Source organism: Lepeophtheirus salmonis, chromosome 7, assembly GCF_016086655.4.
Source record: "Lepeophtheirus salmonis chromosome 7, UVic_Lsal_1.4, whole genome shotgun sequence".
Classification (NCBI taxonomy): Eukaryota; Metazoa; Arthropoda; class Copepoda; order Siphonostomatoida; family Caligidae; genus Lepeophtheirus; species Lepeophtheirus salmonis.
In genome coordinates, this window is record NC_052137.2 from 31,365,126 (window position 1) to 31,382,054 (window position 16,929).

The 16,929-nt window shown below is 32.6% G+C and overlaps 1 protein-coding gene across 6 annotated transcripts in view; it reads left to right on the forward strand.

Moving 5' to 3' along the window:
- LOC121121198 (uncharacterized) overlaps positions 1-16,230 on the forward strand; it is a 222,716-nt gene extending 206,486 nt beyond the window's left edge. For 2 of the 6 annotated variants that reach the window (XR_011781245.1, XM_071890151.1), the window contains exons 2-3: positions 11,636-12,960; positions 15,073-16,230. Coding sequence is in view for 5 of the 6 variants with exons in the window: in XM_071890151.1 (XP_071746252.1) it covers positions 12,903-12,960; positions 15,073-15,743 (729 nt within the window). In the remaining variant the exon portion in view is untranslated. Of the gene's footprint in view, positions 1-11,435; positions 11,579-11,635; positions 12,961-14,872; positions 15,005-15,072 lie in introns of those variants that run through there. The other 4 variants (XM_071890153.1, XM_040716075.2, XM_071890152.1 and 1 more) reach the window with 3 other exon arrangements.
- The last annotated feature ends 699 nt before the right edge of the window (positions 16,231-16,929 follow it).

The following is a 16,929-nucleotide window of genomic DNA, read 5'->3' on the forward strand; positions in this document are numbered from 1 at the left end:
AGCTATCCCTAAATTTTCTTCCTCCTAGCTAATATTGAAGAATATAAGAACGAAGAAAAAAATGAAGGATAACTATAAGACATAATACTTTTTTATTATACCTCATAGCCCCATATATTCTACTTTAAACTCTTTTTTAAGGAGGCTATACTTAACAGCTGAAAGGACGTAGTTAGTAACTCCGACAATTAAGCTGTTGTAGTTACCATACAAGAACGATAAAGGCCGTTCCTATGACTGAAAAATGGTATTTATTTGGACCGGATTTCAGTCAAGTTAGTATTTTATATCAATCCCACGATATCAATGTATAATAAATAGTTACACTTCATAAAAATAAGTAGAGTAATCTTGTCTTCACGCTAGAGTAAATGAGGGTGAGTGAATGCTCCTCACAAAAGAAATCAATTGTATCAAAAATATACATTTAAAAAGTATATATCACTTCTTACTTCGCTAACAAAAAAATATAGATTGTACTTGTGATCAGCTCTCGATATGTCTTCTCCTTTTCTCCCAAATCAGTATTCTGAATGTTGATTGGTTGAACTAGAATTTGCTCTTGTTAGGCTGTTAATACGTTTTTCACAATTATTGAATAATAATTTAGGGAGTTGGTGTATAAAATTTTATTAAAATTAGGCCTGGAGGAAAAAGCATGGACTTTCCAGTTTGGACCAATGGAAAAGGGTAACAGATGTGTTTGATAATAAAGTTTTTTTGATTTGCAAGAAGGAAAAATTTATGAGAAGTATTTATGAGACCTATAGACACCATTAAGATTGGAGAAAGGGAACCAATTGTATTTTTTAATAATCCTAATTGAGGAAGTGTTAACACCTCAATTTATGTGAGTGTTACTTGTCTTGTTTTTTTGTTTTGATAATTGTTTTGTTTTATTTGTTTGTTAAATTTTACATTGTAGTTGGACATTGGACGACATTTAGAAAAAAAAAAATATTGAATAATAATGCCATGGTTGGAAAAATGAATTAGCTAACTACCAATTATTTTTCTTTTCTTATGAAAGTTTGGATGATAAATTAAAAATAACTTTAATATGTAGACTCAAGTTTATTGTATATTCGGCCACAAAATTGCTCGTTGTATATTTTTTGAGTAAAAATAGCTTTATTTTTTTAGACATGTACGGAATAAATAGAGGAATTTAGATTTTGGTTGGATTACAATACCTTTGATGATATTTTTAGAGACAAAATCCTCCTTCATTAGGGAGGAAACCAACAGAAAAATTATCTCTCTTCTTGGAGGTAAAACTATGTACATGATACAATTAGGCTTATGATTACATGATCAGATATATGAAGGAACTAGATTCCAACGACCGCCGATGAGAGAAAAAGAAATGTGGCACAAAATTTAATGCTGGATATTGCATTAAAAAAGAAATACTTTTGATCCAAATTGGGAAATCCTTATCTTAAATTTATGCAAAAGTTTAAGGAAATAATAATCAATGGTGGTGATTCGGATATGCCTCCATTTAACTAGATTCCTGAAGATACCGCTTAATTCGAATTTGCTCCAACTACTAATATTGACATTGAACGGTTATTTAGTATGTTTAAAACTATGGAGTTATAAAAAAAGTCGATGGAAAGAGCATTGTGAGGGGGGGGGGTGAGACCCCTTTTCAAAGCGGCAATGAACTCTTTTTCGACACTTTTGGCCCACCTACAGCCCTGATGCTAATCCCTTGACTAATCCTTTTGGTTGCAAGTTGAGAGAAAGACCTTCAGTGTCCGTCATCCAAATACTGAGCCCCTCAAAGCAACTGTCAGCATGCACTAGGACACTATAACAGAAGACTACATCCGCAGTGGCTGCCACCCCCACCTGGAAGTCATAATTGCCGATAATTATCCTGCCATTAATGATTAGGAGAGCTCAAACACACATCAATTGATGGTATAATTTTTTTTCGGAATTATATTCTTAATTAATCAATTATATCTTGTTGAAGTTTAAAAATTGATAGTGTTCAGATTTTAATGGACCACTCTATCTATACCATTATGTACAACTTTTTCTTACCCCGATTTCAAAATGCTAAATACTTGATTAACCTTGTGCGCCCCTCAAGGCTACCCACCCTAATGTATATTTAGATATAGAGATAGAATGAGGAGTACAAATTGTATACTCGTATCTTTGTATACATACATAGATGAATTTTCCAGAACAAAATCAGCCCTTAATTTGATTAAGAAATGACAAATGATTGTTACTCTATATGAACAACTCCATAGACTAGTTATACAAACAGAAATGTAATTCTGTGATTCTCTCTATGTGTTTTATATATTGTTATAATGATCCTCTTTTTTTGTGTGTGTGTGTGTGTTCACCATCAAACCTACTTAATGAATAATGAGAACCCACACCATTAAAAGAGAAAAAGCTGAAAATGATTATGTTATAAATCCAACAAAGGATATCACTAATTCACTGGTTTTTTTATATAATAATCCAGATGAAATATATACATTTGGTTATATAATGTACATAGATGATTACGTATTAAAGTGTCGGAAATATTGAAGGGAGGATACAAAGATTTCCTTACTAAATAAACAAAAGAGTTTGCAGCAACAAAGGTTACTTATTCGTGTATTTTTATGGATGATGCAACATTCAATCTCTAAGCAGGTCGTTACTTTGATACTATAACACAAACTTTTTCTCCAAAAAAAAGAAACACAAAAAAAAAGGCATCAAATCAGTGGGTTGTTAGCCAACTCTTCCCAACTATGAAACTATTGTCCTTAATATGAGCTAATTCATATTCAACCATCAATGTACAGAAAGCACATAAATAACCAAAACATGGATCAAAGAATTTGCATCAAACTTTGAGTAAAAAATGAAATTAATTGCTCCCAAAACACTTGAAATGTTGACAGTGACATTTGGTTTTGAAACTGTTTTGACAAAAAAAAAAAAAAAATACAGCTGGCACAAACTCTTCCAAGATGGCCGGGAAGATGCTAATGACGAGCCTCGCCCTGGACGCCCGAGCAAGTCAACAACAGATGAAAACGTTGAAGAAGTGAAGAAAATTGTTTTTCAAAAACGTGGAATCACTATCAGAGAAGTTGCTGAGGATATTGATATATCGGTTGGCTCAGGTCATAAACACTTTGGGCATGAGACAAGTGTCAGCAAAGTTTGTTCCACAAAATAATTGTGGCATTTTTGGACAAAAACAAACCACAATCATGCCTCAGGCAACATTTTCACCGGATTTGTCCCCATAAGACTTTTTCTTGTTCCCAAAACTCCAGAGACCTATCAAAAGACGGAGACTTGCAACTAAAGAGGAGATAAAGATTGCATCGCTGGATGAGCTCTTACGGAAAAGGGCTTATGAGAAGTGCTTCAAGAATGGGAAAAAGCCTGAGAGGGGTTACTTTGAAAGGAACAACATAAATACTGATTAACAAATAAATATTGTTTCCTTAAAAAAAGATACAAGGTCACTTTACTTTCTGAACACAACTCGTATATACACGCCAGTGGGCTCATGGTGGATATTTTTACATCATAATAACAAAAAAATTAAGTTACTCTTGATGAAACTTCATCAAATGACTTTTAGAACAAAAGAAGAGTACTGCTTGATGCAAACAGTAATCTTTGAGTCCAATCGAAGTAAAAGGTATTTTATAATCCCTATAATACGGCTAGATTTGTACAATTATTATTTTTTTGATCAATAATGGACGTGAAAAATAGGAACATTAAAAAAATATCTTATTTTTTCCATTGTAATGGTTGATTTATTGTCTGCAATATGGAAATAAGATTGTATAACGATGTAATAACATATTTTTAATACAAAATAATCTATAATCAAACTAGGGATAAGAGGTATATATTTTTGATAGAAAGTAATGTTTAAGTCCTTTTCTTTGTTGGTCCTAATTTAAATTCCAAATGGATAGTAATATTGAACTATTTTACTTCATATTAGTAAAAAATGTTTTTTTTTAAAATAAAACTAGGATTTTTAGTCCCCCAAAAAGGATTGCATCAAAACACAGAGGCCATCTAAGCTACTGGGGGTCAACACTGGGACGCCATGATAGAGAACTACATTCGCAGCGGGTGCAGGCATTCCGTCTCCCCTGGAAGCCATCATTACCGCTGAGGTCGGCTACATTAATAATTAAGCGAGCTTAGACCCATGGGGTGAAAAAATCACCCTGTGCACTAAGAGGAAGAATTATAAAAAGGAAAAAAATAACAGGTCGATTTTTGGTGAAGCAACGGGCAAAGTAGAATTATGCCTCATGTGGACCTTCCCTATATCGTTTGTTATAGAGTATTTAGGTGGATTTTTTGTGGAGTATCGGGCAAAGAGGCAAAGTAAAACTATGAAATCAGACTCCACAAAATCCACGAACAACTATACAGAGAATAAGGAAAGGTCCATAGGCAATAAGGCATAGTTCTACTTTTCCAATTGATCCACCAAAATCAACCTAATAATTGAGAGTATATGCGTAAGACTAGTTTAATTTTTTTTCTTCATTCTTACAATATAAAAAGCAAGACTAAAATTTCATACTTTTTTTTAATAACTACCAGGATCTTTTTTTTTTTTTTTTTTAAAGTTTTTCCCCGATAAATGAAAAACTATAGTTTATTCGCCAATTATATCCAATTATAAAAGTAATTATTATCCTAGCATATTGTTTACTCTTTAAAAAAAAACTATTTATATTTCAACCAATCAACGTTCAGAATACTGATATGGGGAAAGAAGCAGAATCACTGATAGCTTTCAATCAAATACAGTGTACACTTTTATGTTAGTGAGGTGTTGCTGTGTCCTACACTTTTTGATGCCCCCCCTCCCCCACTCACCCTAAAAAACTTTAGAGAACTGATCGAGTAGTAAGGCTTTTCATTCCGACTCTAAGTCGAATATGAAGTCTATTTAGGGTCCCGTATTAATATTTGTATTTAACTAAGTAATTCTCCATATATTTTGATTCTAAACATTCCTTCATTTTAAAATATTTTGTTATCCCATACGGGATCATCAGGGCCCATAAAAAAAGAAGAAAAATTGAATGTGGACAATATTTATTTATAGTCTTCCACGAAATGTTTTAAATTTATTTTAACAAATTGTTCATGCAATCCTTTTGGAGGTGTCGGAAATTGTACTTTAAGTTGCCAAATTGATTTTCACAATGAAATAATGAGACATCCACAGAGTGATTATAAGTTATAATATTTTTGCCTCAAAATGGAGTGTGGCTTAAATTTGTTTTCTTTGACGAGTTATCGTCAACGTCTGACATCAAATTTTAGTATCTTAAATCAAATAAACGATTAAAACTATATCAACAATTCTTGGGTATCTTAATTCAGCCCACAAATTTGATTAGTAAGCCAATAATTGACTCAAATATGTCTTGGAAATATTAAGCGGTGTGTACATTTGAAGAAAATAAAATTATTGGGAGTTTCTCCTTTTTATGATTTTGTATCGAATTATTTTATGTAGACACACCACATATGTGTAACTATGATTCTGATATAATTTTATAACGTGAGTAACATTTTCCGATTGTAATGAATATAATTTCTTTATTCTTCATGTCTTTGTATAATTATAAATATATTTATACAAAGCTACATATTTGTAAATGCTGCCTTGAGAAATGGAAGAAAAAACGTATTCTAAACAGCAATTTTCTAAGTATGTAGAATGAGGCATTTTTATAGTAGATATTATATAGAAAGCCGACTTATTTTATTTCATCTACCAACAGATGTGGTAGCTTTTGTCTGTGTGTGTGTTGTTTTTTTTACTATAACTACAAATAAAACCATCTATGAATTGAATTAATTTTCAAAATAGGAGCTTACATTCAATAGAGCCTATTTGCTTCATAAAGGCCTTTTACATATTATGTAAATTGTACATTTTACTGAATTATTGTGGTACTTGTAGGATTCACAAATAGTTCGATATTCAACGAAATAGTTATTGTCCAAATTGCCTTAGAAGTCAATTAAAATTTTGAGCAATTCTTATTACATTTTTTGTCAATTTTGAGATTCATTATTAATTTTTGGTTCATTTAATTTATTTTCTGAAGGGATTTTTCTTTCTTTAGACCTTCTATTCGAAGATTTGAATCGAGAGAGTGAGACCCGAAATTTGCAGAAACATTAAATTACACTGTTATCCCCATTATTTTTCATTACGACGCTGATTATGTGACCAAACGACATCTGTAACAAAAATAAACAATTTTTTTTAATCACATGTCTCTAAGTGTAAAAATGTCAGAGAAATAGCAAAAAAGCAAGGCGTATGTGATCTACTCCCCACTGTTAGCGCCATAAATACTGCAGAGACTGTTGGCATTTTCATCCGAACTGCCTACAACATCAATAAGTCCATTACAGCCTCATACAGGCAATATGAACCAAAACTTCTGTAGCAACAATATGGCAGACTTCTGATCTGCCTCCATGTGGGAATTATCCAGCCGTGAGCTCAACCCTTACGAGTGTCTTGGAGAAGAGTATTTGCCTCACCTCTCATCTAAGAGCTGCCAATCTGTTTGGTGACGTGTTGAGGTTCTTATTGGTTGTGAAGGAGGGCATATTGAATAAAAAATATAGCTAAATTTATTATTTAAACAATTCACAAATCGGTTTTATGTTGTTTTTTCTTGATTCCATAAAAATGATGTTTTTTGTAATTTATTCATTGTTCATACAAGTTTGGCTTCACACCCTGTAGAAAATAGTGTTCTTAGGATAAGAATATTTTTGTATCTGTTCTTGTATTCAAATTTTTATCATTAGATTTTAATACCCTTTCAACTAAATAAAGAATGGGTACTAGAGCTAGAGCAAAAAACCTTCGCCCAAAATCAAATTGAGTTATATATTGTAATTGCTTCCAAAGTTATGTTTAATTATGCATTTTTGACGTTGTGTGCTACTTTGACCTCATTAAATTGAATGGTCCCTTACTCTGATAATAAAGAGGGTTGATTTTATCTTGTGGCACACATTATATATTCCTTTCAATTTTTCAAGAGTAAAATGTAAACTTGAGATTTTGTGAGGACATTTATTCAACAAAATCCTCTGAAAATAGCACTAGGCACACCTTTTCTTCAATATATCCTCCCTACGCTCTAATAATTGTCTCAAAACGAGGTCTAAATCCCTTGTAAATCTTTACTATGTAGTCAGACTCGAGATTGGTCCACTCCTTCTTAATCAAAGACTCTGGTCACTCAACTGAGGAGTAGCTATCCCACTCTCCTCTAGACGCGCCTAGATAGAGTAGTCCAAGGGATTCGGTCTGGTGAGGAGGGTGACCACATGCTGAGGTCCCTAAATTACGGAAAGTTGTCTTCCAGGAAGGCTCTTGTGCTGGCCACTGTATTTTTTGTTCTGAAGATGTATTTCCCTGAAGCTGAAACATTGTCTGGTTGATTGGTTGGGAATAGGTGTGAATTTGGTAATTCACAGTACCATCAACAATGAAAATGTTTTCATCAGAAAAGACCAAAACTTTGACCAAATTTTTGTTGGCCTTGATAAAATTTAAAATATTCGTCACTCTTTCTAAACGTCTCAGCTTTCTTTGTTTAAAAATAAGATGTCTTGTTGTCCTCCTCCGTGAATTAGCACCAATGCCTTTTCGGATTTAATGTAATAAAATGTGTACGACTAGATAAGATTAATCCTTTCCTTTATAATTAAAATCAGTTTCTAACTTTTGCCTATTCCTGGTGACTAACAAACAAACAGAGGCAAAAAAATTATCTCTGTTCAACTTTTGTTGGGGGGGGGATAAAATGTCCATTAAGTGGCAATTTGCATGCACATACAGTCGCAGATTTTTAAATGACTTTTTCCTGATAAAATAAAAGATTCATTTTTACTTTTTTGTATAGAGCATTTTCATGTAATGTTAGTATTGTTAATGTGCACCATTTAGGGGCTTAGGATTTATAACAATTAAATCCCTGTTTTAATTAATAATAAGGAAAATAGTAGACTATTGGATGACAAAATATGATCAATTAATAATAGAGGACTTAAACTGTATCCTCTATCAAAAATATTTCCTTCGGATGCCCAGTTTTATTATATATCCGACCCTAAAATGTATTAAAATGAGTTTATTTCAACATAAACAATCTTACTTCCATATTGGAGACCATAAATTAACCATTACAATGGAAAGAATAAAATACTTTTCTCTAATTAACCTTCTTTCCCGTCTCTTATCCATCAAAAATAATAATTCTTCCAATTTAGCCATTTTAAAGGATTTTTAGTAGCTATTACTTTAGTTGAATTCCAATATCCGTATTTATCATTGGCATCAAATATTGTTCAATACAGGAGTTAAGTCTTTTTTCAATTATTTAACACATTTGATGAAATTACATCAAGGTTTGTTAGAAATTTGTTCATTTAATGGAGCAAAAATATCTACTAGGAGCTCCTATGATGGCGTTGCCTTTAATTAAAACGCTCTATAAAGTCATTTTTTGTTGCTAGTGGGATAGTCTACATTTTTTGGGGTAGAAGTCAATTACTAGTCTTTTTTTAACCCTCAATTAATGAACAATATCCTTTTCATAACGCAGATTGAGAACTGTGTAAAAGGGAAACCCCAAAAATAAAACATTTTGATTACATAATAAACAGTATAATATTATATTAAGTACAATAGTTACGTCATTTATATTTTGTTTTAACTTTCTAACTATTCCTTCCACTTTGTAGTCGTAAGTATCAATTAACAAACTAAATATGCTTGAATGAATAAATGACATCGACAAAAAAGGATATCCATATTTTAAATTATTCTTTACTTTATACTAATTGCGGAAATCAAATACCCATCAGTTTTTTGAAAAGAAATATATGAGTGACGTCATCAAGGACAAAACTTTAGAAGTTTTTACGACGTATATGCAGAACTGAACTGGACCCGACCAAGGCTGAACTGATAGGTTTTTGGGCATAAAGTATAGCTAAAATACATAATTGGATGTCAAAAAAGACATTAAACTAAACTAAGATTATTTTTGAATAATAATTTCTATATTTTTTATTATCTAAGTATAAAGATAGCCCAGTACAATTAAGGTAGAGAGAAACATCTAGCTGTGCGGATGGTAGTACTAAAAATGAATAATCCTATCTATCAATATTATTTTTTTCTTATTTTTACTTATTTTTCGGGAAAAGATCCTCATATTTTCTATAGATTATACACTTACTTCAATTTCTTAGTTCAGTTATTTTATAAGTCTACATGCAAATTTCAGACTTTTTCATTATTTTACAATTTTCTTAGACTTCTAATAACAAAAACTTATATTTTAGTTTATTGTCTTTTTTTGACATTCAATTGTGTGTTTAGCTATACTTTTTGTCCAAAAACTACTCAAAATCATCCAATTGCATTTTTGAAAAACGTTAAGAGCGGGTAGAAAATCAGAGTTTGACTATTCAATACTGAGGCTATTGGGAAGTTTGTTATACTATGAGCTACTATCCCATACCAAAGTCCAGAACAATTGAACGTATTTTAAAGGTCCTCTATGAATAAATGAATAAAATTTTAAAATGTAGGTATAGTGCTCTGATAATAAAGAAACCGTTATTTTCTACTCAGGAATTGAATTCTCTTTAGATTCTCAAATTTATTTTTGTATTATGTAGGTACATATTTCAACAGTGTAGGATGACAATATCAGCCATTTTGGATTTTTACTTTAGTTTTGATAGATATAAAGGGTAGATGTCTTTTGGTGTGCTCTGTGATTGTCTACTATTGGAAAAAAAAGTACATAAAAATCAACAGAGGGGGAAAAATTATAAACAAACTTTTAAAAAATTATTTATTCTTCTAAAATAGTAATTCTGTACAAAACGCTAAATTTTGAATCCTTCAAATGATTTTATAAAGATTATTTCACCTAAATGGATTTTGCTTCAAATTTTTTTTAATAATAGAAAAGTTGTATCAAATGACGTAGCTCCATGAGCACCGTGTTCTTGATAATTTATTCTCTCGCACTCAATTTGCGTAAGTTCACGGTTCACGTCTCGGTCATTGCTATGGAAGGAAATATTGTACTTTATGAACTTCAAGGACTTCATCATTTGGGAGGGGGGGGGGGCTCAAAAATTATCAACATCGTTGTATAATTACTTAATTAAATAGATTATATATATATACAGGCAGGGGTTGCCCCCATTGTAGGGCAGAATAGAGGAGAAAGAAACAGAGAATGATGGGGAAGGACAGAGAGAAGAGAAAGAGAGATATAGAAAGAGAAAAGAGGTTTTATTTTTGTCAAAAACAGGTATTTAATGCCCTTGGAGACACAAATAATATCATAGAAGTATGCTTAGATATTTTATACGTCCACATGCTAAATTTCAGACTGATCTGTTAGACCATTTTTCTTTTCTTGTGGGATAACACCAAAAATAAACTTATAAATATATATAACATATGATTTTTTTTTAAAACGGAGGCAGGGGCTTCATTAAATTTTAAAAGGCTCAAGCCTCCCCAAAAGGGAGCTAACAACGCCATTGATTATACTTAAACAGTGCAACTCCATCTGACAAATTAAAGAAATATTTAAAAAAATGTATTCTCTATTCGTTTTTTCATCCGACCTCGTATATATTAAAAAGGAACCTCTAAAATCCACTTCTTCGATCTCATTTTTTACAATAACTGTTTTAATACTAAAATATAAAAAGTGCAAGACATATTCAACCGTTTTGAGTCACTTTAATGAATTTCTAGGGTTTTCCAGAGCGAAAAGTATAATCCTAATCCCTTTATCAGTCCTAATTCAACACGTTCTTAACTCTCTTTCCAGCTCATTACCCTTTCCATTGGAAAAATATGAAAAAGTTGTAACCCTTTCACAATGGTTAGGCCTAAGATATTAAAAGTTTAAACTCCAGAGAATCTAAACATGTAGTACTTTAACTCCAGAGAGTAATAAGAATCCAACCCTTTCACCCGTGTAAGGAATGCCTTCCAATATTCCCTCAAGAAGCTAGGACAATAACTTAGAAGAATAGGACCGTTTCTAACACTGGACTGGCCCGAATAAAAAAAAGATCTGACACAACACTATTCAAATTCTTTCACAAAACAACCCACCCTAACGTATTTTTAGTCTAATTTCTACAGAAAAAAGGTATCTACAACTACAACATACATACTATAAATATACATTTAATATGAATTGCGTGTGATACTCATGTATTTACTAACGGGATTGAGTCACGAACGTTTGTTTTATAGCATACCTATCAACATAGAAATAAATAAATTTGATGTAGTGTAATTGATAAGTAAATATGATTATTTGTATTAATAGTCCTGTGTACATAAACAATATTCCTATGCACAAATAACATTGAGAAAGAGCCAGAAAATGGTGTATCTCTCTCTTAATGGCACTGAACCAGATAAAGCAGATTGGATCATGCTTCATTGGCTTGCACTCAATTAACCATTCATGTAAATATATATGTTTCTACAACATAATGTTATTACAAAATATGTTCTTCTTTATAGTTTATCCACCGGTAGTGCTCATCACCTAAATCGTCGTTCTCATCCATAGTCGAAAACCATGTATGCCATACAAGGAGCTATGGCCGTTCGTCGGGAACGTAACAAACGACATGCTCGACGAATGTCTCATATGCGACGTGGATCCCAATCTGGGAGCCTTTATTCTGTCGTTCTAGATGAGGAGGATCAGGAAGAAGAAATCCCTCCTCCAAAAACCTCCTCCTCTCTAACAGCCTTCCATATCGGAGTCGTCTTCATTCTCCTAGGATTTATCATGATTTTCTCGAGTCTCATCGGCACAAATAATATGATGAATAATTACCAATACGACGACGAAGAAAGGTCCCAACATAAAAGTGATTGGTCTAAGCTATTGGGTGTCGGAGTCACTTTTATCATTGTGGGTCTTCTCATGGTCATGGTGAATCGGATCATTACGTCACGAGAGGAAGAAGAATTAGAACAGTACGTCAAGAGACGACTGGCTCGTACTCGGAGTGGGCATGCTTTAGTGAGGGATGCAGACCAAGCTCCCTCATCTCGGAGACTGAGTGCCTATCCCCAGTCCCTTCAACAACAACAACAACAGCTTATGATGCGTCGTGGAAGTACTGCCACTCATGGGAAAAGTCCACGCGTCTCTGGAAAAGTTGTGAAACCTGAGGGGAGACGCACAAATGGATCCATTAAAAGCTGTAGGAGGGCATGAACGGATTGGAAGCATTTGCGGGTCGCAGCATCTCCAGCAGCAAATTCGTCCCTCACATCGGCTGAGTATGAAGGAATCCAAACGTCGCTCACTCTCTCATCATCAGTTACCGTCCAATAACCTTGAAATAAATGAGTCTTCATCCTCTTTCTCCATTAAAAGAAAGGAACTCAAGGCGCCAATCAATTCTGTGTCAGCAGATGATATAGAGTCTAATAGTCTAACTTCCCAGGCTCTTCCGTCCCAGAGTGTGTCCTATTGCAATGAATTAAATGAGAATTGGAGTATGAGAGAGAATGAATCCGAAGGCGAGGAAGAAGACCAGGGTGAGGAAGAGGACCAGGACGAGAAACGGACTGCTCCAGCCTCAGGACGAGATAAATTCAAGTTCTCTTATAGAAAAAAAAGACATATATTATTGCGTCATCATTAGCTGTGCATACATGTATATCGAAACCCCCTGAACTCTTATAGACTCCTAACAAGGAAAGCAATCCCCTACTAAGATGTACACATTTCAAAATTATTATTATCTCCTAATATTTCTTAACTAACTCAATGGTTACTGCTCAATCTATGATGATATTCAGATTGACTTCAAGAGGCGCGTCTTTAGGTAATGCATCATTTCCTCTTTAGAGATCAACTCTTTCCCCCCCCCTCCCCTCCATCCCACGAGAATTGCGCTATGCTTCATTAACCATACATACATTTATTGTATGGTTTTAAGAAAGCACGTTCATTACTATCTAGTTTACACTCCTCTGATTACTGCAGGGGGTTTTTACTCTCCCTCTGCCCACTTCATTTGTATGCAATAACGAGGTTGTTTTTTTAGTGAGTGCTATGGTTGTATGTATACTCAATAATGACTTGAATAAAGCGAAAGGATTAATGCAAAACACACGGGAGGCCTTTTATTTTGTAGAATTATAAATTTAAATTTTAATGATGTCTATAAAAAAACTTTTACTGCAGGGATTATTTAGAATGCGTATATATAATTATATAATCCCAGTACCATTCTAATACAATCCAAAAAATTTATAAAATTAAAATTTTTCGAAAAAAAAATTAAAAATTAAATTTCCAAATATTTAATTTAAATTTTACCAAATGTTCAAAATCCACAACTATTCACAAAAATTAGAAAACCCTTGCCTATTCTCAAAAAAAATAAAGTTTTTCGAAAAAATTTCCATAAAATTTAATTTTTTCGGAAAAACATTTAAAATTAAAGCTTCTCACAAAAAATTGCCCAAATCCATAGCTGTTCACAAAAAAAAAGTATAGAAATATTTTATTAAATCCCCAGTTTTTCCCAAATAAATAACTTTTTTTGGAAAAAAAATTAAAAATTAGATTTTCAATATAAAATTTGTTGAAAAAGAAAATTTTAATATAAGTTTTTTTTGGAAAAAAATTTAAAAAATACTTAGTTATTTATGAGGAAATTAAATTTATGAAAAAAAAATTCTAATATTCAATTTTTTGAAATAAATTTTCAAATATCAAATTTTGTAGTATAAAGTAAAAAAAAAAAAATTTCATAACTTAGAAAAGTAATAAATAGTTAAAAACCATAAATTAATAATAATAAAAATGAATAAGAATCGCAAATGAAACATTACTTTCCCAATACAAATCCCATTTCCAGAAAAAACAACCGATTTTCCGATTCTAATTAATTGTCCCATCACTAATTTCTACATTTCTTATTTGACTGTCACGTTTATAGATTAATATATTTATACCCTTGCACAAAGATCCTTTTAGAGAGGGATAATCAAAAAACGGACATTGTCAAAGTTACAAGCTTCTCGCCCTATTTTTTGTTTCGTGGTACAATGCATTTTAGTTTGCAAACAATTATACTTTTGGGTTTAAATTGACCCTTTTCAAATGATACTATGAGTAAAAATAGTACTTTTTAAATTTTTTAATATTCGCTTTATTTTTTTTAAATATTGTTCTTTATAACTGATATGGTCTTAGATGCGTCAATGATTTGCAGTTTCCCTGTTTAATTAAACACAACACAAAATAATGTTACTCCATTTTGTTCAACAACTATCACAAGGTTAAATTTTTGATATCTATTCATTGATAAAACAGGGATTTTTTTTTTTGTCTTCTTCGCATTCCTATATCCGGTGTAGAACTTTAGACAAGTTGTCCCGATTCCATGAGAGCCGGGACCCAAGGGATCCAAGTTATTTGTCTATGATGTTTGAGATATTTGCACTCGCCAAAAAAATAAATGATTTCCAAAAACTAAAATGATCTGTACCACGCCAAAAATAATTTTATAGACCTCAAACTTTGCACAAATCCGTTGTTTAATTGTCCTCAAAAATGAGGTCTTTGAGCAAGAGGAGCAAAGTATTTACCTGGAAAGGAAACGTTATAATGCTCATTTCTTACATATGAGAAGAAATTATATTACTGTCCTGTATCGCAACAACAAGGGTTTTACGAAAGAAAAAAAAATTATATACAATATCGTATTACATAAATGTGAAAGATATAGAAGTCAGAATCAAAATTATTAGATAAGCAAATTGTTTAAATTTAATTTTGACACACAAAAAAAAAGAAGATTTTTCCACCTTCCTTCTATTTTTTCTTTTGGTAAATCATAGACAAAATATGCTTCATTCGTATGTACTTGGTTTTTTATTTAGACTACACATAATAATATTTACTATTTTTTTCTCTTTCTTTTTAGTCATGATTGGTGCTATGCCAGCCGTGGCCGTGAGGCATGATCGACGAAAATTAAAAGACAAGCCAAAACAGCTTTTACTCAAACCCTACTGGTACAAAAACGGAGGAAGGAGTTCTCCCCGGAGCGTGAGTCGACAATGTAGTCAAGCAGGTACTCCACTACACGAACGGGTCACTGATGTAGCAGAGTATGTCACCTATGGTGACGAATGTTGCTACGGTAAAACTTCCTTACTCCATTTCATTATATTCTTTCTTCTGGGAGGCTTGACGCTCCTCATCATTGGAGCCGTACAATTTAAAGGAGAGGCCGGACTCTCTCAGTATCGCTATCACTTCCTTCTCCTAGGAGGTATTGTGATAGCCTTTGGAACAGCACTCCTAGCAATTAAACTCGCATTTTATCGCATTCCCACTCTTCATACATTTACACCAGGTGAGGACATTATTAAAGATCACATGGAGAGTCATCACACTCCAGGACCACCTCAGCCTTCTCCCGCTTCCAACACAAACAGCCGAAATAACAATGAGGACTGCAGGGAATTAGACTTTATTGAGGCAGAAGACTCCATCTCTTGTGGTCGGAGAGAGGGGCGCATCATTGTAACGTCTGAGTCCGTCCTTATGACGGAACTAAGATCTGCATTCTCGCATCCAGACCTGAATTGACAGTATTTTTTTCTTGCGGGGAAGGTTGGCCGTTCTCTCGAACTTTTATTGCCTTTTGGAGGGTGTCCTTACTCATCCTAGCTTAATATATATTCATATATTTTGTCTTAATCAATATTAATTTATCGTCATATTTTAAACTACTGTATATTTCTTAATTCTTTTGCTATTCATTTATTCATCAGTCTGTGATGCATAGGTGGATTAACCCTTGCATACTTATTTTACATTACATATTATGGTCTTGCTCTAACTTTGCTCACACACTTTCTGTAAGGAGTTGATTGCAGCAAGTAACTTTAAAATCATATTTTATTCAAATTGCCAATTTATATTCATAGTTTCTATTTACATCTATTAATTAATCAATCTATTATTATTTTTATTTTATTAAAGCTATATCACTACATATGTAGTTATTTAAAATGAAATATGTCATATTTTGAAGAAGAAAAAAAGAAGCAAAATAAATTTCAAAAGAAACAAAGTCTTCTTATTCATTATATATAACTAATACGTCATTCATTACTTCATTATTTCACTTATTCGTTCCCTTTCAAAAAGTTGCATTACATAAATGAGGAGATTATTTCCAAAACTATTTTTTACAATATTTTCAATTTTATTATATTTTTATGTAGCAGCTTGATGGTATAAATACATTGTAAAGCTGTTGGATTTTTTGTTTTATTGTCAGCTATTGCGGTGACCAAAAAATTGCAGTATCAAGTTTTGATTACGATTTCATAACCCTTTTTTATTAAAAGGTGTCATTATGCAACCAAACAACAGTTGTAACAAAAGCTAACAAGTTTTTTTTCTTTGGTCCCATGTTTTTAGTGTAAAAATGTCGAAGCAACAGCAAAAAAAGGTAACAAGTGTGCCATATTCTCCGCACAGGTGTCAGTGCCAAGAAGGGTGGCGATACCGTTGCCATTTCAATTTGGACTGCCTACCACATCAAGGAGTCTATTAAGGAGCACCCCTCCGATACAGCTAAGAAGAACCAAAACTTCTGAAACCTCCATGTACCCCCTCGAATTTTTACTGTCTTGGAGAAGAATGTCTGTTGCATCTTTTATTCAATTTTAGATTCGCTCCGAGCTGCCATCATGACAGAGTGCTATGCTATGAACAGTCGTCAAAAGTTATCAATCTTTTCGCCTTCATATCGAGGCAGTTATTG